At 33.5% G+C, this 19,063-nt stretch overlaps 1 protein-coding gene across 3 annotated transcripts in view; it reads left to right on the top strand.

Annotated features, from left to right (window-relative positions):
- Nucleotides 1–19,063, top strand: part of LOC107448547 (sialin-like) — a 39,869-nt gene that overhangs the window by 16,234 nt on the left and 4,572 nt on the right. For 2 of the 3 annotated variants that reach the window (XM_043052557.3, XM_087160693.1), the window contains 8 exons: nt 661–857; nt 2,075–2,311; nt 3,778–3,961; nt 5,821–5,948; nt 8,374–8,523; nt 12,596–12,728; nt 13,793–13,948; nt 15,341–15,426. In XM_043052557.3, coding sequence (XP_042908491.2) covers nt 661–857; nt 2,075–2,311; nt 3,778–3,961; nt 5,821–5,948; nt 8,374–8,523; nt 12,596–12,728; nt 13,793–13,948; nt 15,341–15,426 — 1,271 coding nt within the window. Of the gene's footprint in view, nt 1–266; nt 858–2,074; nt 2,312–3,777; nt 3,962–5,820; nt 5,949–8,373; nt 8,524–12,595; nt 12,729–13,792; nt 13,949–15,340; nt 15,427–19,063 lie in introns of those variants that run through there. The other variant, XM_087160692.1, reaches the window with a different exon arrangement.

Here is a 19,063-nt window from a genome sequence, read left to right as displayed (position 1 = left end):
CTTTACTCGTCTGTCAATTAATACTAATAATATATTGGATTTTTTGTTAGTTAAAAATAGTTAAGTAAAAAATGTTACAATTGGCCCCACTCTACCCTACTTATTTACTTTTAAAATTGGTATTATTCTTTCGAAGAAGCACGCCTTCTTCCTATAATAACTGGAATATTAAAAAAGTTTGTCCTATACAGTGAAAAAGTGAAGTTTTTTCAAAAGTGAAATTTTTTAAAAACGTTCCATTTTCCTTTGACACATTTCTAGTTAGAATGGAGGATTTCTAATTAGGAGAGTGAATGCCACTTCTTGTTGTGTCAATAAATTGCCTTTATAATAATAAGAAAAGTGTTAGACATTTGTGCTAAAACAGAGCTAATAATTTCTATAATTAGCTTCCACAATTGATTCAAAAATTTGCAATTGTATTGTTTGACATTGATATAAAGAAATTTAGACTCTAAAAATCTATCATAGTTGACTTAAATATTTTTATTTGTGTGAAGAGTGAATCTGAGTAAAAAATTTAACATTAGATCTTTGAAAACAAGCTCTAAGAATCCTTAACCCTTTCGAGCCGATTGTAACAATTACGTGCCAGCATAAATTTCTCTAGTATTATATCTCTAATTTACTTAGCTATGTCTTTTTCCTTGTTGTTTTCAGTGATTCCAGCTCGCATTGTATTGACAATACTTGGTTTCTTTGGCTACATTACCATTTCTGCAATGCGAGTGAATCTCAGTGTAGCCTTAGTAGCCATGGTTGGAGTAACTCGACCTGGCAATGGAACTAATGAAACAACGATTACGTGTCCGGAACTTATAATTACTAAAAACACAACAACAGAAGATGAATATTTAGTAAGTTTTAATATTAAGCTACGTTTAACTTAACTTAGTATTGAACGTATTTATGTTATTGCAGTCAAAAAGTATTTCTGGCTTGCTATGCAATTATTTGTTATATATGTTACCGAGAATGATCGAAATCAAGAGAATTTCAATTTTCACCGGTGAATGTCAACAATTACATAGTCGCTGTGGTGAATGTCCGCAATATATGTTATATCGATTTGATATTATTCGTTGATATTATTATATTTATTCAATATTTTAACACCGTTGAATGCCCCGCTAATTTTACATGACTTGCTCGTCAGGCCACACGGTAAATATCTACAAACTAAATTTGCAAATATAGTCAAATTTTGCTAGTTTATTAAAGGTTTAACATAACACATATGACAGAAGTGGTGAACTATATGTGCCTACGAATTGTTTAAAAATAGTGGTGGATAAAAGTCTACTAAATTGAATTTATTAAACCAAGAATCACAATAATTAAGTAAATTTTGAATAAATTTTCTGCAATTCCATAAAAGAGTGTAAATTTTATAGTTCTATATCATGTTATACGCTGTCAGTCAGCTGTTTTTCGCGGGCTATGTGAAAGGTAAGTGTCAGCCACCGGTGGTTAACGCGGCCTAAATGGAAAGTCCAGTGTCAGTCACCGATCGCTGACGCGGAGCTCAACATTTTAATATCCGCTGTGGATAAATTGGGAGAAACATCAGTGTTGGAAGTATCAGTTAAATGCATACTGGGCAGTGGCACTTGACCTTAAAAAAACATTGAAATACGGCATACCGGTCAAATGTATACCGGGCAGTGGCACTGAAGCTTACAATGTATTGATGTAGGAAATACCGGGCAAGGGCACTTAACTGGACAAACGTTTTGAGCTGTAAATACTTTTGTAATCACGCATTTCAAACTATGACCAATTTCGTAAACTCGCATTTAGAGCTGTGATTATTTCTGTAAACATGCATTTCGAACCATGACCAATTTCGTAAAAATGCGTTTTGCGAACCATGATCAATTTCGTAAACATGCGTTTTGAGAACCATGACCAATTTCGTAAACTCGGATTTTGAGCTGTGACCATTTTCGTAAATGCCCATTTCGAGCTGCGACTATTTTTGTAAGCACGCTTTTTAAGTTGTGTCAATTTTCGCAAAAACGCATATTGAACTGCGTCTAGATTTAAAAACTCACCGTCGAATTATTTGTTTCAGCCAGATGGTGAATTCGATTGGAACTCTGATCTGCAAGGCCAAGTTGTGGGTGCCTATTTCTATGGATACCTTTTAAGCCAAATACCAGGAGGAATGATAGCTGAAAAATACAGTGCCAAATGGGTCTATGGATTAGGAGTCCTAGGTTGTGCCATTGCTACTCTACTCACACCCATAGCTGCAAGGTTGAATGTATGGGCATTGATATTTGCACGAGTCGCAGTAGGATTTTCTGGCGTAAGTATAAATTGTTAATATTCAACGTTTACTTTATAATTAGAAAATCTGGATCTGTTCTTATATTTAGGATTCTTTTTTCTATTAAAAGAGTTAAACAGTGAATTAGGTAATTGTAAATACTTGGACATATAAAAATTTTTATTTTCTGCATTTATCATAAAATTACAACTAGTGTGTTACGAGTAAAGTTCTAATCCATCGATGCGCGCATTGCCTATCTGATTTGTAGATGTATAAAGGTGTTGCAAATTAAGTGCGAAATCAAGAGTTTCCCACATGTTATGAAAGTAGCAAAGTAAGTTTTTTAGCAGCATCAATATCATAAAAGTTCAGAAACTTTATTCTATATATATACACACACCTATGTATATATTTCAGACTCTGTGTAAGCAATCGTGTTTTTTTAGCAGTAAATTTTGCGTCGACCAAAAATCAACCAACTCCAGACTTAAGACTAAAAACGTATGACTTTAAACGTATCGCATCATAAAATGAAGTGTGTTATTGCCTTCTTACGAACACGCCTTCTTACGAGTAGAGAAATAGGGACACTTAGTATTCACAAGAGGAAATTTTAAAAAATTCGGATGAAAGGTAATAAAAGAGGTAGGAAACAAGGTAGTTTTAGAGACAAACTGGATGGATCACAGGTCTAGTGATTGCTCTACTAGATTACGCGGCCAGTAGTTGTGAGCTCGAATCCCAAAGTAGGCATGGATGCAATTTTCTCTCTCTCTCTCCCTATTTTTGTTCTGTCTTTTGTGTGAATATAACCAGCCCTATCAAAGGGTTTGTGGTTGTATGACGTGGGAGACGCTATTCCACCGTTGTGACTTGACCACAGGTGCCCACTTGATAACGAGAAGAGATTGCAATTCTAGCAGTTCTTAGGCAAATGAGAAATAGACCCAAGTATCCGCCATTAAAAAAATAGTAAGAGATAAACTTATCGCAAATTTGAAATCAGCAGATCAAATCTTTTTCTCAAAAATCTTCTCAAGATCTTCTCAAAAATCCCATGCCACAGAAAAAAGTGCTTCCCTGAGTTACATCTTATCTTCGCTTAAGAATAATTTCTCTGACATTTTTACAGTGCTCGTGTGTGCCAGACAATGTCATACGCCCAATTTGCATTACGACTGGTGGTTGCAATGTTGAGTATTTGTCGCAAGCTTTGCTGATAAAAATCACTTTGCGTTGACGTAGTAAATTAACAATATTTTCCCTCATGTATCAATGTCCTGAAATCGCATCAAAATCAATTCCAACCATACATTTATATTAAAAAATACGTTAATATATATCCACTGGTTATTATACGGTAACAGGAGAGATATTTGAAAGTGGTGTGTTGCATCATCCCTCAAAAATTGTCTCATGGCCGTAAAATATTCATTTGTTTTTGGTAGTGTTTTACAGAATTAATATGATGTGATATTATCTTTTTTTCATCTTATATTCAGGGAATAGCTTATCCTGCAATGAATGTTTTGGTGAGTCGATGGGCACCCAAAATGGAAAGAAGTCGTATCTCAACTACGATGTATGCCGGTGGATTGTTAGGAACACTCATCACAAATGCCTCCACAGGTATCCTAAGTGAAAGCCCGTTTCTGGGTGGATGGCCGTCTATATTCTATATATGTGGTAAATATTCTACCCAAGTCGTAATAGTTCCGTGTGTTTACTTCTAACTAAATATTATAAGTTAAAACTAAAATACCTCTGTTAAATAGATGGGTTTATCCTTTCCTTAGCATATTGAATCTACTGCTGCAGTTATCTGTACATATTTAAATAGTTAAGATGTGTCCAGCGTGATTGGAACGTCGAGTTCTTCTACACCTTTTGTCTCGAAAAGGGTTCAGTTACTGCTCCCCATTGACTACCCTGAACATGTGGTTTCTGCAAAAAAATGTCCGTGATGTGAATTTCCAAGCATATGTGTTGTTTATTGATGAGGCTACATTCAATAGGGAATGTGTATTCAATTACTTTAGTCCGCATTTGTGGGCTCAACAAACCCTCTCTGTGTGTGACAACACGCGGCAGAATAACGCTCAGTTAATATGTGGGTAGGTTTGGTAGGTGAATGCTTAGTCTGCCCATACCTTTTACCATTCATATTGAATGCAGAGAATTATCTGGTCTTTCTGGAGCAGGCCCTTCCCGGCTTGCTTAACGATGTTCCACAAAATGTGAGGCATAACTTGTGATTCAAACACTATGGGGAGCCTGCTCCTTTTGGATTGGATGATTTTGACCATTTGAACAAATCATTCCACGATCGCTAGATTGGGCGTGGTGGATCAGTGTGCTGGCTCCCACGCACACTGGATTTATTGAGCCCTTATTTTTTTTCTGTAGGTATACTGTAGAGTCTAAAATGGATATCACGGCAAGATTCGACTGCGCAGCTGCTACAATTAAAGAAACTCTTGGTGTGTTTTAACATGTCTGTCTATGAATACTCCATCTGTGTCAGGTTGATGGCGTAATCTACCAGCATCTTTTGCAACACCAAAGCTGTCGTGCACTGTTTGTACTCCTTATGTCCAATAAATATTTCAAATTAATATCTTTGTTACCTTTCCCATCGCCTATCTCTGCTACCACTTACCCCTGACATTTTCGATCATAGGCTCTTATGCAATTCTCAATCCTTATGATGTTCCCTACCTCCCATAGAAGTGTATATATATATATATATATATAGAAAGGGAGAGAGCATATTAAAAATAAATTATGCTCTGCTTTGACAATAATAACAATATTAGTATAGTTACGTGTGATTTGCAAGAGGAACGATTAATGAATTTTGCTTAGTTCAAATTAGTTTATGAGAATTTTTTCATGTAAGAGAATTGTGGTCATATTGTTATTATTGTCAAAGATGCTTAATTAAAGTTTGGTAATGGGTACAAATTGAAATGACACAATTATACTATAAAAATAAATAAATGTTAAAAAGTTACTTATTTATATAGAATCACCATAAAAAATCATGTTATTACTGATACCAATTATGCTTCATTTATTTTGGCAGTAGGTAATACTGATAGTGTGTTAATTGATGTATTTAAAAGGTACTTAATATACAGCTAATAGTAAATACCAAGATACATATTATAGGTACTGTGGAAATAATATTTTAACGAAGTAAACTGTGAATTATGGAAGCGTGGAATCTGTAATTATCAGGAATTGGCCTCGAGCAATATTTTTATGTCAAATGATACTGAATATAATTAATCTTTATTTTGAAATCCTTAACAGAATTCAACCATTTCCAAAACATTAGTTTGCTTCTAATGTATTTTTGAGAAATTGTAAGCTCATGAATGTTTTTTTTTCTTTCTAAAAGCAAAGAATGAACTATTTTTAAGAGTTTCGATGTTTGTTTTTTAGCTTCTATGCTTGTTATTATTCAAGCTATTCTCCATTTACATAAATTATTTTCAATCTATCATTATTTTAAATAAAAACCGACTAATGTTTAATTTTAGGAACATTAGGATGTTGCTGGTTTCTCTTCTGGTCAGTGCTTGTCTATGACTCACCAGATGTCCATCCCCGAATCTCCAAAGAGGAATTAGCATACATCCAGGACAATTTAGACAAATCCAGTTCAGATGTAAGTCATACCTATTGAATCATAGCATTTGTTAAAGAAAGTAAATCCCTTGCACCGAAAATGAAAAAGAAAAATATTAGGGTTTATTTTGAATTATGGCGGATATAATGCGGCAGTCACAAAGAGGAAACTAAAAATCAGCATTTAGATAAATTTAAAAAAAAACTAGATTACGTAAATAATAAACTTTAAATAAAGTAAAGAATGCTATGTTTAACTCAAACAGGGCTCAAAATTTACCTGATAACATGTGTTAAAAAATGAGGTTTTTTTTTTTAATATAGCCAATATTTTGATTTTTTTTATAACCATTCAACAACACACCCAATTTTATGGGTTTACGACTATTAATGTTCAACTCCGTAACCATGTCATTTTGAACCCCATCCGGAAGACAAGGGAACTCCTGGATCGAGTATTGGGAGAAATTTTGCCTTCGTGGAGGACTTTTTAATAGAGCTAACCCGCATTTGAGTTGCATGGAGAGGGAGACGACGAGAACCTCTCAAGGTTAGCCTGAGGGCAAAGGGACTCTAACCCATGATACGTCTACCACTGAGGATCATTCACGTCAGCACTGTGGTCAGTGCAAGCCGGATGCGGAATTCGTATCGACTGGGATTTGAACCTAGTTCGCCTTATTGGATGGCGAACGCTCTATCCCCTGTGCCATCGCGGCTCTGAGTTTTTTTTGTTAATTTTTACTAACTATTTAAGTACCTTACTCAAAATATTACTTAACTACCATAGACAGAGCTGTGATGACTCAGGGCGTTCGCCTTCCAATTACGTGAACCTTGTTCAAATCTCTGCAATGGCTGGTCGATACGAATTCCGCATCCGGCTCGCACCGGCCACAGTCCCCGACGTAAAATATCCTAAGTGGTAAACAGATCATGGGTTTTACTACCACTTTTTCTTCTTTTCCATCCTGCCTTCAGATCTACTGAAACATACCCTCCTACATCAGAAAGCCTCCACACGGTTTCTTATAAGTAGGCGGAGCAGATTATTTAAAAACGAGCCACTTGTGCGCATGAACCCAAATTCTATTTTAAAATTACTTGAGAGAAATTTATCATATATATTTGAGAATTGAATCTGTAGTGGCGAACAAATAAGTAAAACAAACCAATCATATTCATAAATTAAACAAGCTTTTAGACATATATTTACTACCACTTTCTAATTTTTAATAGATTTTATATTAAATAATTCTTTCACTAATTGGCGTACCAGAATCTTAATGATTTTGAATACCGATTTTCTGTATATATGCTATCATCAATTTTTAATGCTCAATTCCAAATTTCTACTGCAATTAATGTAAATTTCACAGATTAAGCTCGTATTTCATGTATATCCATCTAATCATGACTGTATTCATTTTTCAATGGCAATTAATGTAAATCTCCGATCAAGTTTGTACATACTTCTAATCATGGTTACCTTATTATAATGTTACCACATTGTTACATAATTCAAAATGTTTTATTCACTGTATATAATTTTCATGATGAATGGGGTAGGGGCCGCTGCGCAGCCTAGGCACCCAGTTTTGTTTAAAGAAAGAAAGAAAGAAGAATTGGCTTACCTTCATAATGGTCTGATCGGACTACCTACGCAAAACCGCAGAGATGCCAACTGCTCCGGACACGCAAAAATAATTAAAAGAACGGTAAATAACTACAAAGTAAATTTTGCAAATATTTGACTATTTTTCTTGCTTTTTAAAAGGTATAGCATGACATGAGCACCCTAAAGTGGTGAATTTTATAAGCCTACGAATTATTTAGAATTAGTGGTTGATAAAAATCTACTAAATTGAATTTATTAAATCGAAAATCACATTTGATAAACTACCACTTTAAAATTTATATTTGCTGTCCGAAGCAAGTTAGCATCTCTGAAACCGTGTGGAGGCTGAAAGCGAGGAAGAAATAGCTCTTGGATTGAATGCTTTGAATTTTTGTATCCTGTATTCAAGAGTGTTTAGAACTGTATTTCGTAGAGCAAATAATCAGTGTTGGCACATACTAACTGTTTATGTAATTCCAACACTATCATTTACTCAAATCAACCCTCACAGTTGACGTATGTAGTTGGACTATATGCTGACAGCCGCTTTCCACCTTGCAATTAAAAATTGGAAATAATAAGGAAACATACCACCAAATAATGTTCTTTTTGTATTTTATTGAAATTTCGAGTTTTGATAGTCAATACAAATTTTTATTTTACACGACGAGCTTATTATCCGCACCACTATAGAGATTTTGTCCAACGTGTATTCATGCCAAACATACTTAGCTGGTTTAATGCATTCAAAGATGTATTCATATAATGAGAGGGAAATTATTTTAAAATATCTACTGTCAACCTTTTTGAATGAAATTAAACTAGCTCAAGTATTTCATTTTTACAGGATGCCAAAATTCCATGGAAATCCATATGGACATCGATGCCATTTTGGGCCTTGGTTGTTGCCTATTTCGGACATGATTGGACTTTTTACAATTCGCTGACTATGATGCCAACATACCTTTCAAATGTTTTACATTTCAACTTAAAAGATGTAAGCTTTTTCTTCTTTTAAGCAGTAGATTAAGAGTCGTATTAATTCGTTAATTGCTAGCCTAGTACTGGCATCACCTCCTACATCAGAAAGCCTCCATACAGGATTTTATAAGTAGTCTGCACAGATTATTTGAAAAATGAACCAGTTGTGCGCATGAGCCCTAATTCTATTTTAAAAGTACTTGAGAGAAGATTTAGCTACCGCTACTTAGTTGCGTAGCTACCTCAACGAGGAATAACGATTTGAGTTTTATTCAATTAAAACCATCTTTTAAGAAGGATTAGTTTCTGAAACAAATGTTAATCATATACCTGAGCTACCACTTTAATCCATTAGAACTCAAATTTTTTAACCCTTTTACTACAAGGTTCTTTTGCACCATAAATTTTCCACCTCTCTAAATATTAACATTTTTACTCTTTTAATGTTTATAATAATAACTCTATTTAATGGCTTTAAGGTTTTAGTTGTTTATTATTCAAACAGTGACTTTTGTTTTGTAAACTCTTAGCAGGTCTGCCTAATTCTGCTCTTTTTGCAAAATATTTTATAGAGTGGTAACTATTTAAGGCCAACTTTCAAAATGTTTGGTAGTTTGGCAAACATTTCGAAAGCTTCGCCACGAAAGAAAATTTTTTATTTTATCGGAATTACATAGATTTGCAAGCTTGTGTGCTCAATTTACGCTTATAAAGCTTTGTCAAATTAAAGCGAGATTTGAACCCGCTACCTCCCGCTTTGCCCAGCATTTGGAGGGTGTTACCGCTCATAAAACGGATGAGCATAAAATAACATTGGAAATGGGCATTAATTAGTGGACAAATGAATATTCTTCTACGAAAAAGAAGAAAAAAAACTTTGTTTCTTAAAAAACAGCTTTTTTGAAAAAAAGAAATAAAATGTTGAAATTTTGTCCTGATATTTGCTGCTTAGTAAATGAGTTATTACTTTAATTAAGTCATCAAACATAAATAGTTATCAGTAGGCAGTGGATAATAACAGAGATGTCGCCCTTATCAGTTCTCCGTCCAGTTCACAAATGCAGTCTGGACAGTCAAATGATAATCTGTAGTTCTTCTTCATGTGAAATATTAAAATATATTTTGTATAAGAGGACCCGAAAAAGTTAGAACAAAGTAGCGTTGTTTATGAACTTTTAAATCCTTAATATGTAGTTATGTGGGGAAAAAAGTTCAAATCATTTAAAAATAATACATTAAAACCTTAGGTGCCTCTAGAATAAATTTTACGAACAGCGTAGAATGTTGACAGGCATCTCTCAGTGGTTACATCTGTTTTTTAAACCGTGAAAAGTACCTCGAGAGGAAGATTTAAATACAAGACTAAGAGGAAATAGCCAAATTAAAATCAGGTGTAAGTTTTTTTACTAAAAATGGTTGATTTTTTTATTTAGTCTTTCAGGTAGCAAATCATATTTGATACCAACTTATATAATCATTTATATGATGAGGTAATTATCAATGCATTATCTCTTTCTAAACTGATCTGATAGAAACATACTTCAGATTTCCCACGGTCTGAAATTTTTTTTTATAGTGGTAGCAAAAGTGAGTAATATCTAGATGCTTTAAACTATGAATAACTATTTGTTTTAAAGAAAATATATATGGGAGCAAAACTAATTCGTGAATAATTTCGTAATTCTCAAATAAAGGATTTATGTAAGTATCTTTCAGTAGTCTTGAAAAATCTTAGCTACCACTAATTATTCTTTTCAGGTCGTAGGATTTGCCAATACTTTTCATTTCTCGAAATAAATGCTTGATAATAATTAATAAGCAACAGTTGAATGAATAAAATTTGATAATATTGATTTTTGTTATATGAAATACAATGGTAAAACAGATGGATGGCTATATTAATAGAAAAATGCATAATACTTACAAAGCATTTAGTAGAAATTGAATTAAGAATAATAAACTTCTAACGAACTATCTTCAACACCAATAGCATAATTTCTCTGAGTATTATGTTAAAAGCTGCCAGTATTCAGGGTATATAAAATACGATGGACATTAATGGATTAAGTAAGTCCATAGTTTTTAAAAATTTTCAGCATTTTAGAAATTTGGACAAAAACAAATTTTAATCAGCAGTAACACAACACTATTTTAATAAAATTATAGTGCTGTATTTGAAAATAAACCTTGTTTTCATAAACACTTTTGAAGTTTCCGATATGAGTGTCCCTAAAAATGTTTTTTTCTGATAAAAGCAGTCTTTATTTTTGCTGTCCCTCAAAAAGTTGGAAAATCACCTCCTACATCAGAAAGGCTCCATACGGTATTTAAGTAGTGTGCGCAGACTATTTAAAAAGTGAACCAGTTGTGTGCATTAACCCGAATTCTATTTTAAAAATACTCATATGTGGTAGTTATATTAGTATCAGCCCCGCAAGGGGCTCTAAATAATTCATCTGGTGGGAATGTATTATTAATCGTCGAAGCGCAATTGAATGGTGAAAGTTGGGGTTCAGTAACATTTACTGAGAGAAAATTAAAATAAAGTAGCGAGATGAAACAAACAAATTTAAGACCGAGAAGAGATATTTGTGGCAGACTGCCTCGCCTCCCCCCGAGCTTCGCAGGTGCACAGTAGCCACATAGCCTCATAGAAATAGGAAAAATACGAGATAATAAATGCACAAAAATATATAGGTGAATATCGAGTGAAAATTTATTTACAAGCATTTACACCTATTTTCAATATTTATGGGACAGTTCCCCATCAGATAGGAAAAAGGCTGCTGCTACTAAATGACTGTTTCTAAACTAGTTTACTTTCATAGTGGTTTTATCGGTCCACCTATAAGAAACCGTGTGGAAGGTTGCAATTATAGGAGGTGTTGCCTGAACACAGTTCTAAACTTTGAGATCCCACAACAATTAACACTTTGCATTCACGGTTCTTTGAAAAGTCTGAAAAAGTGCAGTCAATCACACGCACGCAAGATGTTGCAAGACACAATCACCCACAGACAATTGCACAATTACCCTATAACATATTTATACCATTAGAAAAAATGGTTGTTAAAGATTAGAGTGTAAAACTTTAAATATTCAAAGTGGTAGAGTGCAAATTCATGGCACCAAAGTGTAACCTTGTAGTGTAAGGAATTAAGGAATTTAATTCTGGATCAGATAAGATCCATTTCATGGGCTTCAAGCGACCTCTGGGGATAAGACAACGATACTTCGCAATGACAAGTCAGTGGCTTATTATGCAAATTAACCGAATAATAAGTATGAAACAATTATTTAATCTGGGGGAAAACTTCATTCACTTCATAAACAAACAAATATAAAATAATAGTAGACATGTTTCAAGCGATTTCGAGACTTTTCAGACGTGAAAGTAAAGAAACAAAAATGATTTGAAATAAACAAACGTAAAGTTGCCACCGGAAAAAAGGAATAAATGTGAGTAATAAAACTAGACAAACCACAGATGCCGAGAGGGAAAAAAAGATGAAAATTAGAACAGTGTCTGAGAGGTGAATAGAGTTAAGTGCATTTCCGCGTGTTACAGAGAGGAAGGGGCGAACCAATGTTGTTAACAAGGCAATCAGCATTCCAATGAATAAAACAAGATTCCAGAGCATCAAGAAATGGTTTAATTTCACTTCAGTTGAATGGTTCACTTCAGTTTCTTGGGATTTGTTGTTATTATGCAAATAAAATCTCATTTTTCCTCTCCTTCTCAAATAAGTTGCGCGAGTTGCGTGATGTAATACAGCGACTTCCCGATAGGGGAAATAGATATATATTTGTTGAAGAAGCTGGCTAGTTGTTGGTTGATTCAGATGTGTGCGAACTATTGTTTCCTCATATTATGTTTTAATAAATACTTTATTTGCCGGCATTAGCCTCTGTGTTATTCAACCAAACAACAGGATTGTTTATTTGACTGCCCAGTGTGATTTAAACATTTTTTTTCTCCTTTCTTAGTTGAATTTCAAAAATATTTTACGGTAGAAAACTTAAAAGATTTATTTTCAGTAGTATTTTTAAGAAATTCTCTAAACATGTAACTTTATTTTAATTTTTAGAATGGAATTTTGTCTGGCCTCCCATTTTTGATGATGTGTATTTTTGCGCTGCCTGCAAGTGTTCTCGCGGATTTTCTCAGAGCAGGTGGTTATCTACAAATCACCACAATTAGGAAACTCATAACCGGAATTGGTAATTCATCATCAGTCATTCTTATTAGTTTTCTATAAAAAATAACAAATTATAAAATGAAGTTTATTGAGGTATTGTGCGCTGAAATAGTGGGCAGAAATATTCACGTTTTTTTTTTTATTTATACGTTTTTTATTAAAATTGATAAATTGTAATTTATTGCAGTAGTTCGTTTTGCTTTCATTTTCCATCTATTTTCCATCAAATTTTTTAATTGAATTTTCACCGAGTGTCCTATTAGCAAGTGTGCTTAAATGTTAAATGATTCTCGGTGCTGGATGATAAGACAACACAAACTATAATCGTTTCTTGACCTCTACAAGCTAAATTTATACTACAATTTTATCGACTAACTCGATGTGTTCATTAAAATTAGACTACACCTCGATTAGCAAGAGTGATCTAATTTGAGTAATGACTCTGTCACATTATTTTAAATCTCAATTGTTTTTTTAATGGTTTTTAAATAATGCAAGCAATTTCTATATACAATCATAAGTTCGATACTTTGCAACATAAACTAACAAACAGAGAACTAAAATAAGTAAAATTTTAAAAACTAAGTTCCTGAATTACAGTGCGATATAAAAGAGGACCACCTAGATTAACTTTTTTATCTCTTGATCGGATCTTCACGTTTTGAGACCCAATCTTAATAGTTCAAAGGGGTAGCTTCAAATATGCTAAATAATTAGTGTAGACGATATTTTAGTTATGATATCAGTCACAAAAACGTGATTTCTCTGAATAAACGTACTTTTTTTTTCAACGTATTCAGATTTCTGACCACCGCAATATTGGGGTAACCGAAATCTGGGGAATATGATCCCCATAGTTTTATCAAGAGACCGATCCATAGTTTGCACCCCTTAATGTTAATTTTATTTTCTACGTATTTCACCATATCTCTAGAACTTTTGAAAAATTTTAGAACCCTATTATAAAATTCGTTTATCCGAAGATAGTTATACAGAAAGAAATTAGTATATATACAATATTTGAACATAATCATTATCAATGATTATGTTCAATAAGCTTTTCCTCTTTCAATTTCTTAATTTTAGGACTTTTCGGACCAGGATTGTGCGCAGTAGCTATAGCCCTTATTGGTTGTCGGCCAATTATCATAATCATATTATTATCTTTATCTTTTGGCTTGAATGGATTTATATATTCAGGATTCATAGTTAATAACGTTGATATGAGTCCACGATTTGCTGGTAAGTATTATTCAATAACGTATTTTTTTAAATATTTTATTTTGATATCTTTTTTATTAATTTTCCATTTAATTTTAGAAGAACTTTGTAGAATGCATATTATGTATCAGCATTGGTATTAACACGTTGAGCGCCGCGTCGGCCATCGATGGCTGACACTGGACTTTCCATTTAGGCCGCGTCAGCCATCGGTGACTGACACTGAAATTACATTTAGGCCGTGTCAACCACCAGTGGCTGACACTGAAATTACATTTAGGCTGCGTCAACCACCGGTGGCTGACACTGAAATTACATTTAGGCTGCGTCTGTCATAGCTTGCTGACACTGACCTTTCACATAGGCCACGAAAAACAGCTCGTTGACAGCGTATAACATAATGTAGAACTATAAAATTTACACTCTTTTATGGAATTGCAGAAAACGTATTCAGAATTTACTTAATTATTGTAATTCTTGGTTTAATAAATTCAATATAGTATATTTTTATCCACCACTATTTCTAAACAATTCGTAGGCTTAATATCCTACGACCTAAGAGCACATGGCAAACTAGTATAAATGAATCGGTTAGTGGTGCTTCGTGCCAAACACCGAGATTCCACTCATATTAAGCATCAGATATGTCATGCTAAACCTTTCATAAACTAGCCAAATCTGTATACATTTGCTAATTTAGTTTGTAGTTATGTGCTATGTGGCCAGACGAGCAAGCCATGTAAAATTAGCGTGGCATTCACCGTGTTAACCAATATAGAGCAAAAAGCGTTAAAATATTTGTTTAACTTTTGTTACAATAATAGCCAGATCTGCGAGCTTTCTATTATTTTTGAGAAAATCTCTTCTCGTGATTGTTAATTTTTAAACGTTATTCCTTGCTTTTCAAGATTGATTTTAGGTTATTTTATACACCACTACATTTAAGATCGACTAAAATTGTAAATCACTAACTCAGGATTTGCCGCCGACGAATAAAAAAAAAAATGTGGTAAATTATTAAGTTAAAAACTTTATCTTTGTTGATTAAAAACTTTTTTATCTATAGAGTGGTTTTTTTTTAAAATTTAAATAATTTAAAATGCAAATTATAGTAGTAGTTACGATTAAATAATAAAAGAGATTATATATAAATAAAAGTTCATTAAGTTATTACCATTTTTTAACAGTTTAAGTCGCCTTTATCTTCCCTGATATTTAGGAAGACAAATAAGCACTCGTTACACCGTGCTTGCATTATGAAATGAAATTTTAAGCCATTAAATAAACGGATTATAACTAGAAATTAATATCCCTAAAACGGGGAAAGTTTCCACCTTTAACTCACTCTTTTATATGCTTTAATCATTTAAGGATAAAGTGATGAGTAACTAAATATTACTTTTTCTTCTTTAGGAACTGTCTTCGGAATAACAAATGCAATTTCAACATTACCAGGTTTTTTGGCACCAGCATTCGATGGATATGTCCTCAAAAGTGGAGTAAGTTCCTATCTGCTTCGTTAAGTTAATATTAAATATTTTTTTAAAGTTTATTATTCAGGATAATTTAGTACAGCGATTGCATTTTTGGAGAAGTGAGCAAACCATTAGAATTTTAAATCATGGGAACAGAATGTTTGAAATGCATTTCTTTTTCCTAAAACGATGTTTGGGTCATAATCTGTTGCATTTTCTGAGGATTACCAAGTTTTAAAAAATCAATATGGGTCGTGATAGCCTTGTTGGGAAGACGTGGGACTTTAGTAGAAGTGGTCTATCCCTGCCGGCCGTAGACTTCCCATGCAGTAAATGGTGATTTACCGATAATATTGCGAAACCAGAATTGAATCGTTATAATTAGAAAAGGACTCAGACCTGTTTACTTCTTTTCAAAAAACGCTCGAGTAAATTTTTTTTCTGCGTTTATAAGTCAGTGCAAAACATATTAAAATAATCATGTTTTGGGCATAATATCTTGACTGTCATCACAAAACAATTTTCTGATTTACCCCACTAATATAAAAAGCAGAAAATAGTTTCAACTGGATTTCCTATAAGTAGGACTAAAGCACTTTCCGACTGCGATAGCCTGGTTGGTAGCGCGTAGAGCCCATGTCCAAGTGGTCGTAAGTTCGAAACTCGCCGAAGACTCCCCCCCCCCCAGTTAATGGTGACTGGTGCACGCTAATATGTTGAGTCATTAAGTCCTCTAAGATCCCACATCTAATTAATACTTCTGAGGGCGTACTGAATTGGAGATTGATTGTTCTCTGGTTCAGGTCAAAATTAAAATTAGTGAACGAATAAATGGATGTAAGAATGGGTCTGCCCGATAAAACAAGCTTAGACGTGTGTGCGGGGCTGAAGTCGTATTCTTGTCCATAGGTTGCATCACTGAAAAACAAGAAACGCACCCTCTGCATTACATCCACTTAGTTTCGCTGACCAGATTTGCTGGTATTGGCAAGTGACACAAGAAACAGCAACAAATCAATAACGTGAAATATTGGTTCTCGCCAATACTTTTAAACGCAATAAATTTGGATCGTAATGGGAAATAAATAGTTCCTATCTGTGCAGCTGCGGAAGAAAGTCTCAAACAAAAGGGGTGAATTGGAAGAACAGAAATTTTCTGACAATCAGGAGTATATCATATGCCTGATACGCATATCCTCCAACGACTACGGAATTTCGGGAAGTGTTTATCCTGTGGTAGCAAAAGTAATGCATTAACCCTGAACCGCCGCGAAGTATTTCGAGCTTACACCCTGTCTAGTATAATTATAATGATACATTATAATATCTAATATATATAATTCTCTTACGTGGCTCCCAATTTTTGGCTGTATTTCTTTTCCGCTGGTGGCAACAGTTTTCATTTTTAAAGAAGTACTTTGTACAACTAAATAAGATTCTTTCCACAACACTTAAATATTTACTTTATTTTCTTCATATATACAGAGAACAGTCGGCAAAGAATTCTGTTAGGTTAAAAAACATTTCGCTAAAAAAAGAACGGATTCTAAAAGAAATAAAAATAAACAACTTAAAAAATATAAATGCTGTTGCCAACCATGGAATTTTTTGAAAGTTAACTTAGCAACATAAATCAAAATGACATAGAAGCGCAACTAGATCAAAATTACGATACCTGAGCACAAATCCTTCAATTCCATAAGTATCGCCAAATGCCCAGATTAACAATTGTGTTTTTAAAGAAATTTTATAAAAAGTTTTAAATAAAAAAACTTCTATCCAGCTACTTCTACAAATGCTTCTTGAAGAACTTAGCTCATTGATTAAAAATATTGTTTTAATTTTACAGTACTAACTTTACTTCTACTTACATTATTGCTATGACCCTCTTTCATTACATTTTACAACTTTATGCTAAATTTAAGGATTTAAGTTGTTTTGTGGTTGAATACTGACATTTAGAAATGTGTACATGAAAAAAATATTTAGAGGTTAAGAGTTGCCTCAGAAAAATTTGAATTGTTGACACTGAATTTAATAATGAAAACAATAGTTTTTGTGAAAAATTGAACTGCATTGCTGACATCAAAACTAAAAATATTGTGTTTCAACTTAATAATACTACCTTAATTTTTACTTATATAATTACTATGATCCTTTATATATATATATATATATATATATATATATATATATATATATATATATATATATATATATATATATATATATATATATATATATATATATATATATATATATATATATATATATATATATATATATATATATATATATATATATATATATATATATATATATATATATATATATATATATATATATATGCCGGCGTTCAGTGTCAGACAACTATTTCATATTGTTTTACAACGCATGGCTTTAGCCCTCTGGTGGGAAAGACTTTAAAACAAAACTTACAACAGTTACTTTTCTCAACAACTGAAATTTAGAATAGTGTGGTGATTAAGCAAAATCTGTGAACTGTTTGCAATTTCAAATTAATATTGAAATGTACAGGTTTAGAATTTTCTACAGTGAAAAGTTTTCGGAACTTCAGTATTCAAAAAAGTATACAAAAGCTAGACGCTAAGAACGTATCCAATGGGCGAGCAAAGCGAGCATTGGATTGCGAAGCAATCCGAAATGAACTGCGAAAGCAGTTCCGGGGGTTGGTGAGCGCAAGCGAGCAGGGGGCGAAGCCTCCTAGTTATTAATAATTGCATAGTTAATTACAATTAAATGGTTAGTATGAGAACCACACGAGGGATAAAAATAATAAAATGATTTTAGCCATCATGTGACCCAGAAGATAAATTACCTAACGCTTATATCGGTCCGTTAAGGTTTAATCATTTAATAACTTAAAATTAAAAGACTTGTCTCCCACCGACTGCATGTAAATAATTTAAATATTTTTATAAAGTTCAGATTGTATCTTTACGGGCCATGGCCGAGCTGTAGCGCTCTCCAAACGTTATGCAAAGCGTGGAGGAAGCAGGTTCGGATCCCGCTGTTGCTGAGGATGTATATGTCCTTCTCTGCATCTGCCCTTCTATTTGATTTTGGTTTATAAGTCTTAATTGAGCACACAAGCTTCTAAATGTATGTTGTAACAATAAATAAATAAATCTTTACGCATGCTTTTAAAACAGAGCCAAATTAGTTCAACCTCTTCAGACTTTGAAATGGCATAGCCTAGAAATTGTATTGGTTGTTGTTGTTCATTTACGTCGCACTAGATCTGCACAATGGGCTATTGGCGACGGTCTGGGAAACATCTCTGAGGATGATCCGAAGACATGCCATCACAATTTTGATCCTCTGCAGAGGAGATGGCACCCCCCCCGCATCGATAGCCCGACGACCTGCACGCGAAATCGAGCACTTTACGGTAGAACAGTTTAACGAGGACCCATATCGCACACAATCGGTCCCTACGCAGGCTGATCCAAGTGGTCACCTACAAGCACACTGACCGTAGCCAGTGATGCTTGACTTCGGTGATCTGCTAGGAACCGTGTCTTAACGATCAGTCCACTGCGGGACAGAAATTGTATTGGAGTGGTAGCAAAATTTTGAACAGCAATCTAAATTATTGTCTATTATTAATAATTTGAAGTATTCATAACTTGAAGTATTC

Source organism: Parasteatoda tepidariorum, chromosome 4, assembly GCF_982258835.1.
Source record: "Parasteatoda tepidariorum strain Cologne lab strain chromosome 4, Ptep-v5.0, whole genome shotgun sequence".
NCBI lineage: Eukaryota > Metazoa > Arthropoda > Arachnida > Araneae > Theridiidae > Parasteatoda > Parasteatoda tepidariorum.
This window is presented reverse-complemented; position numbering and strand designations above follow the sequence as displayed.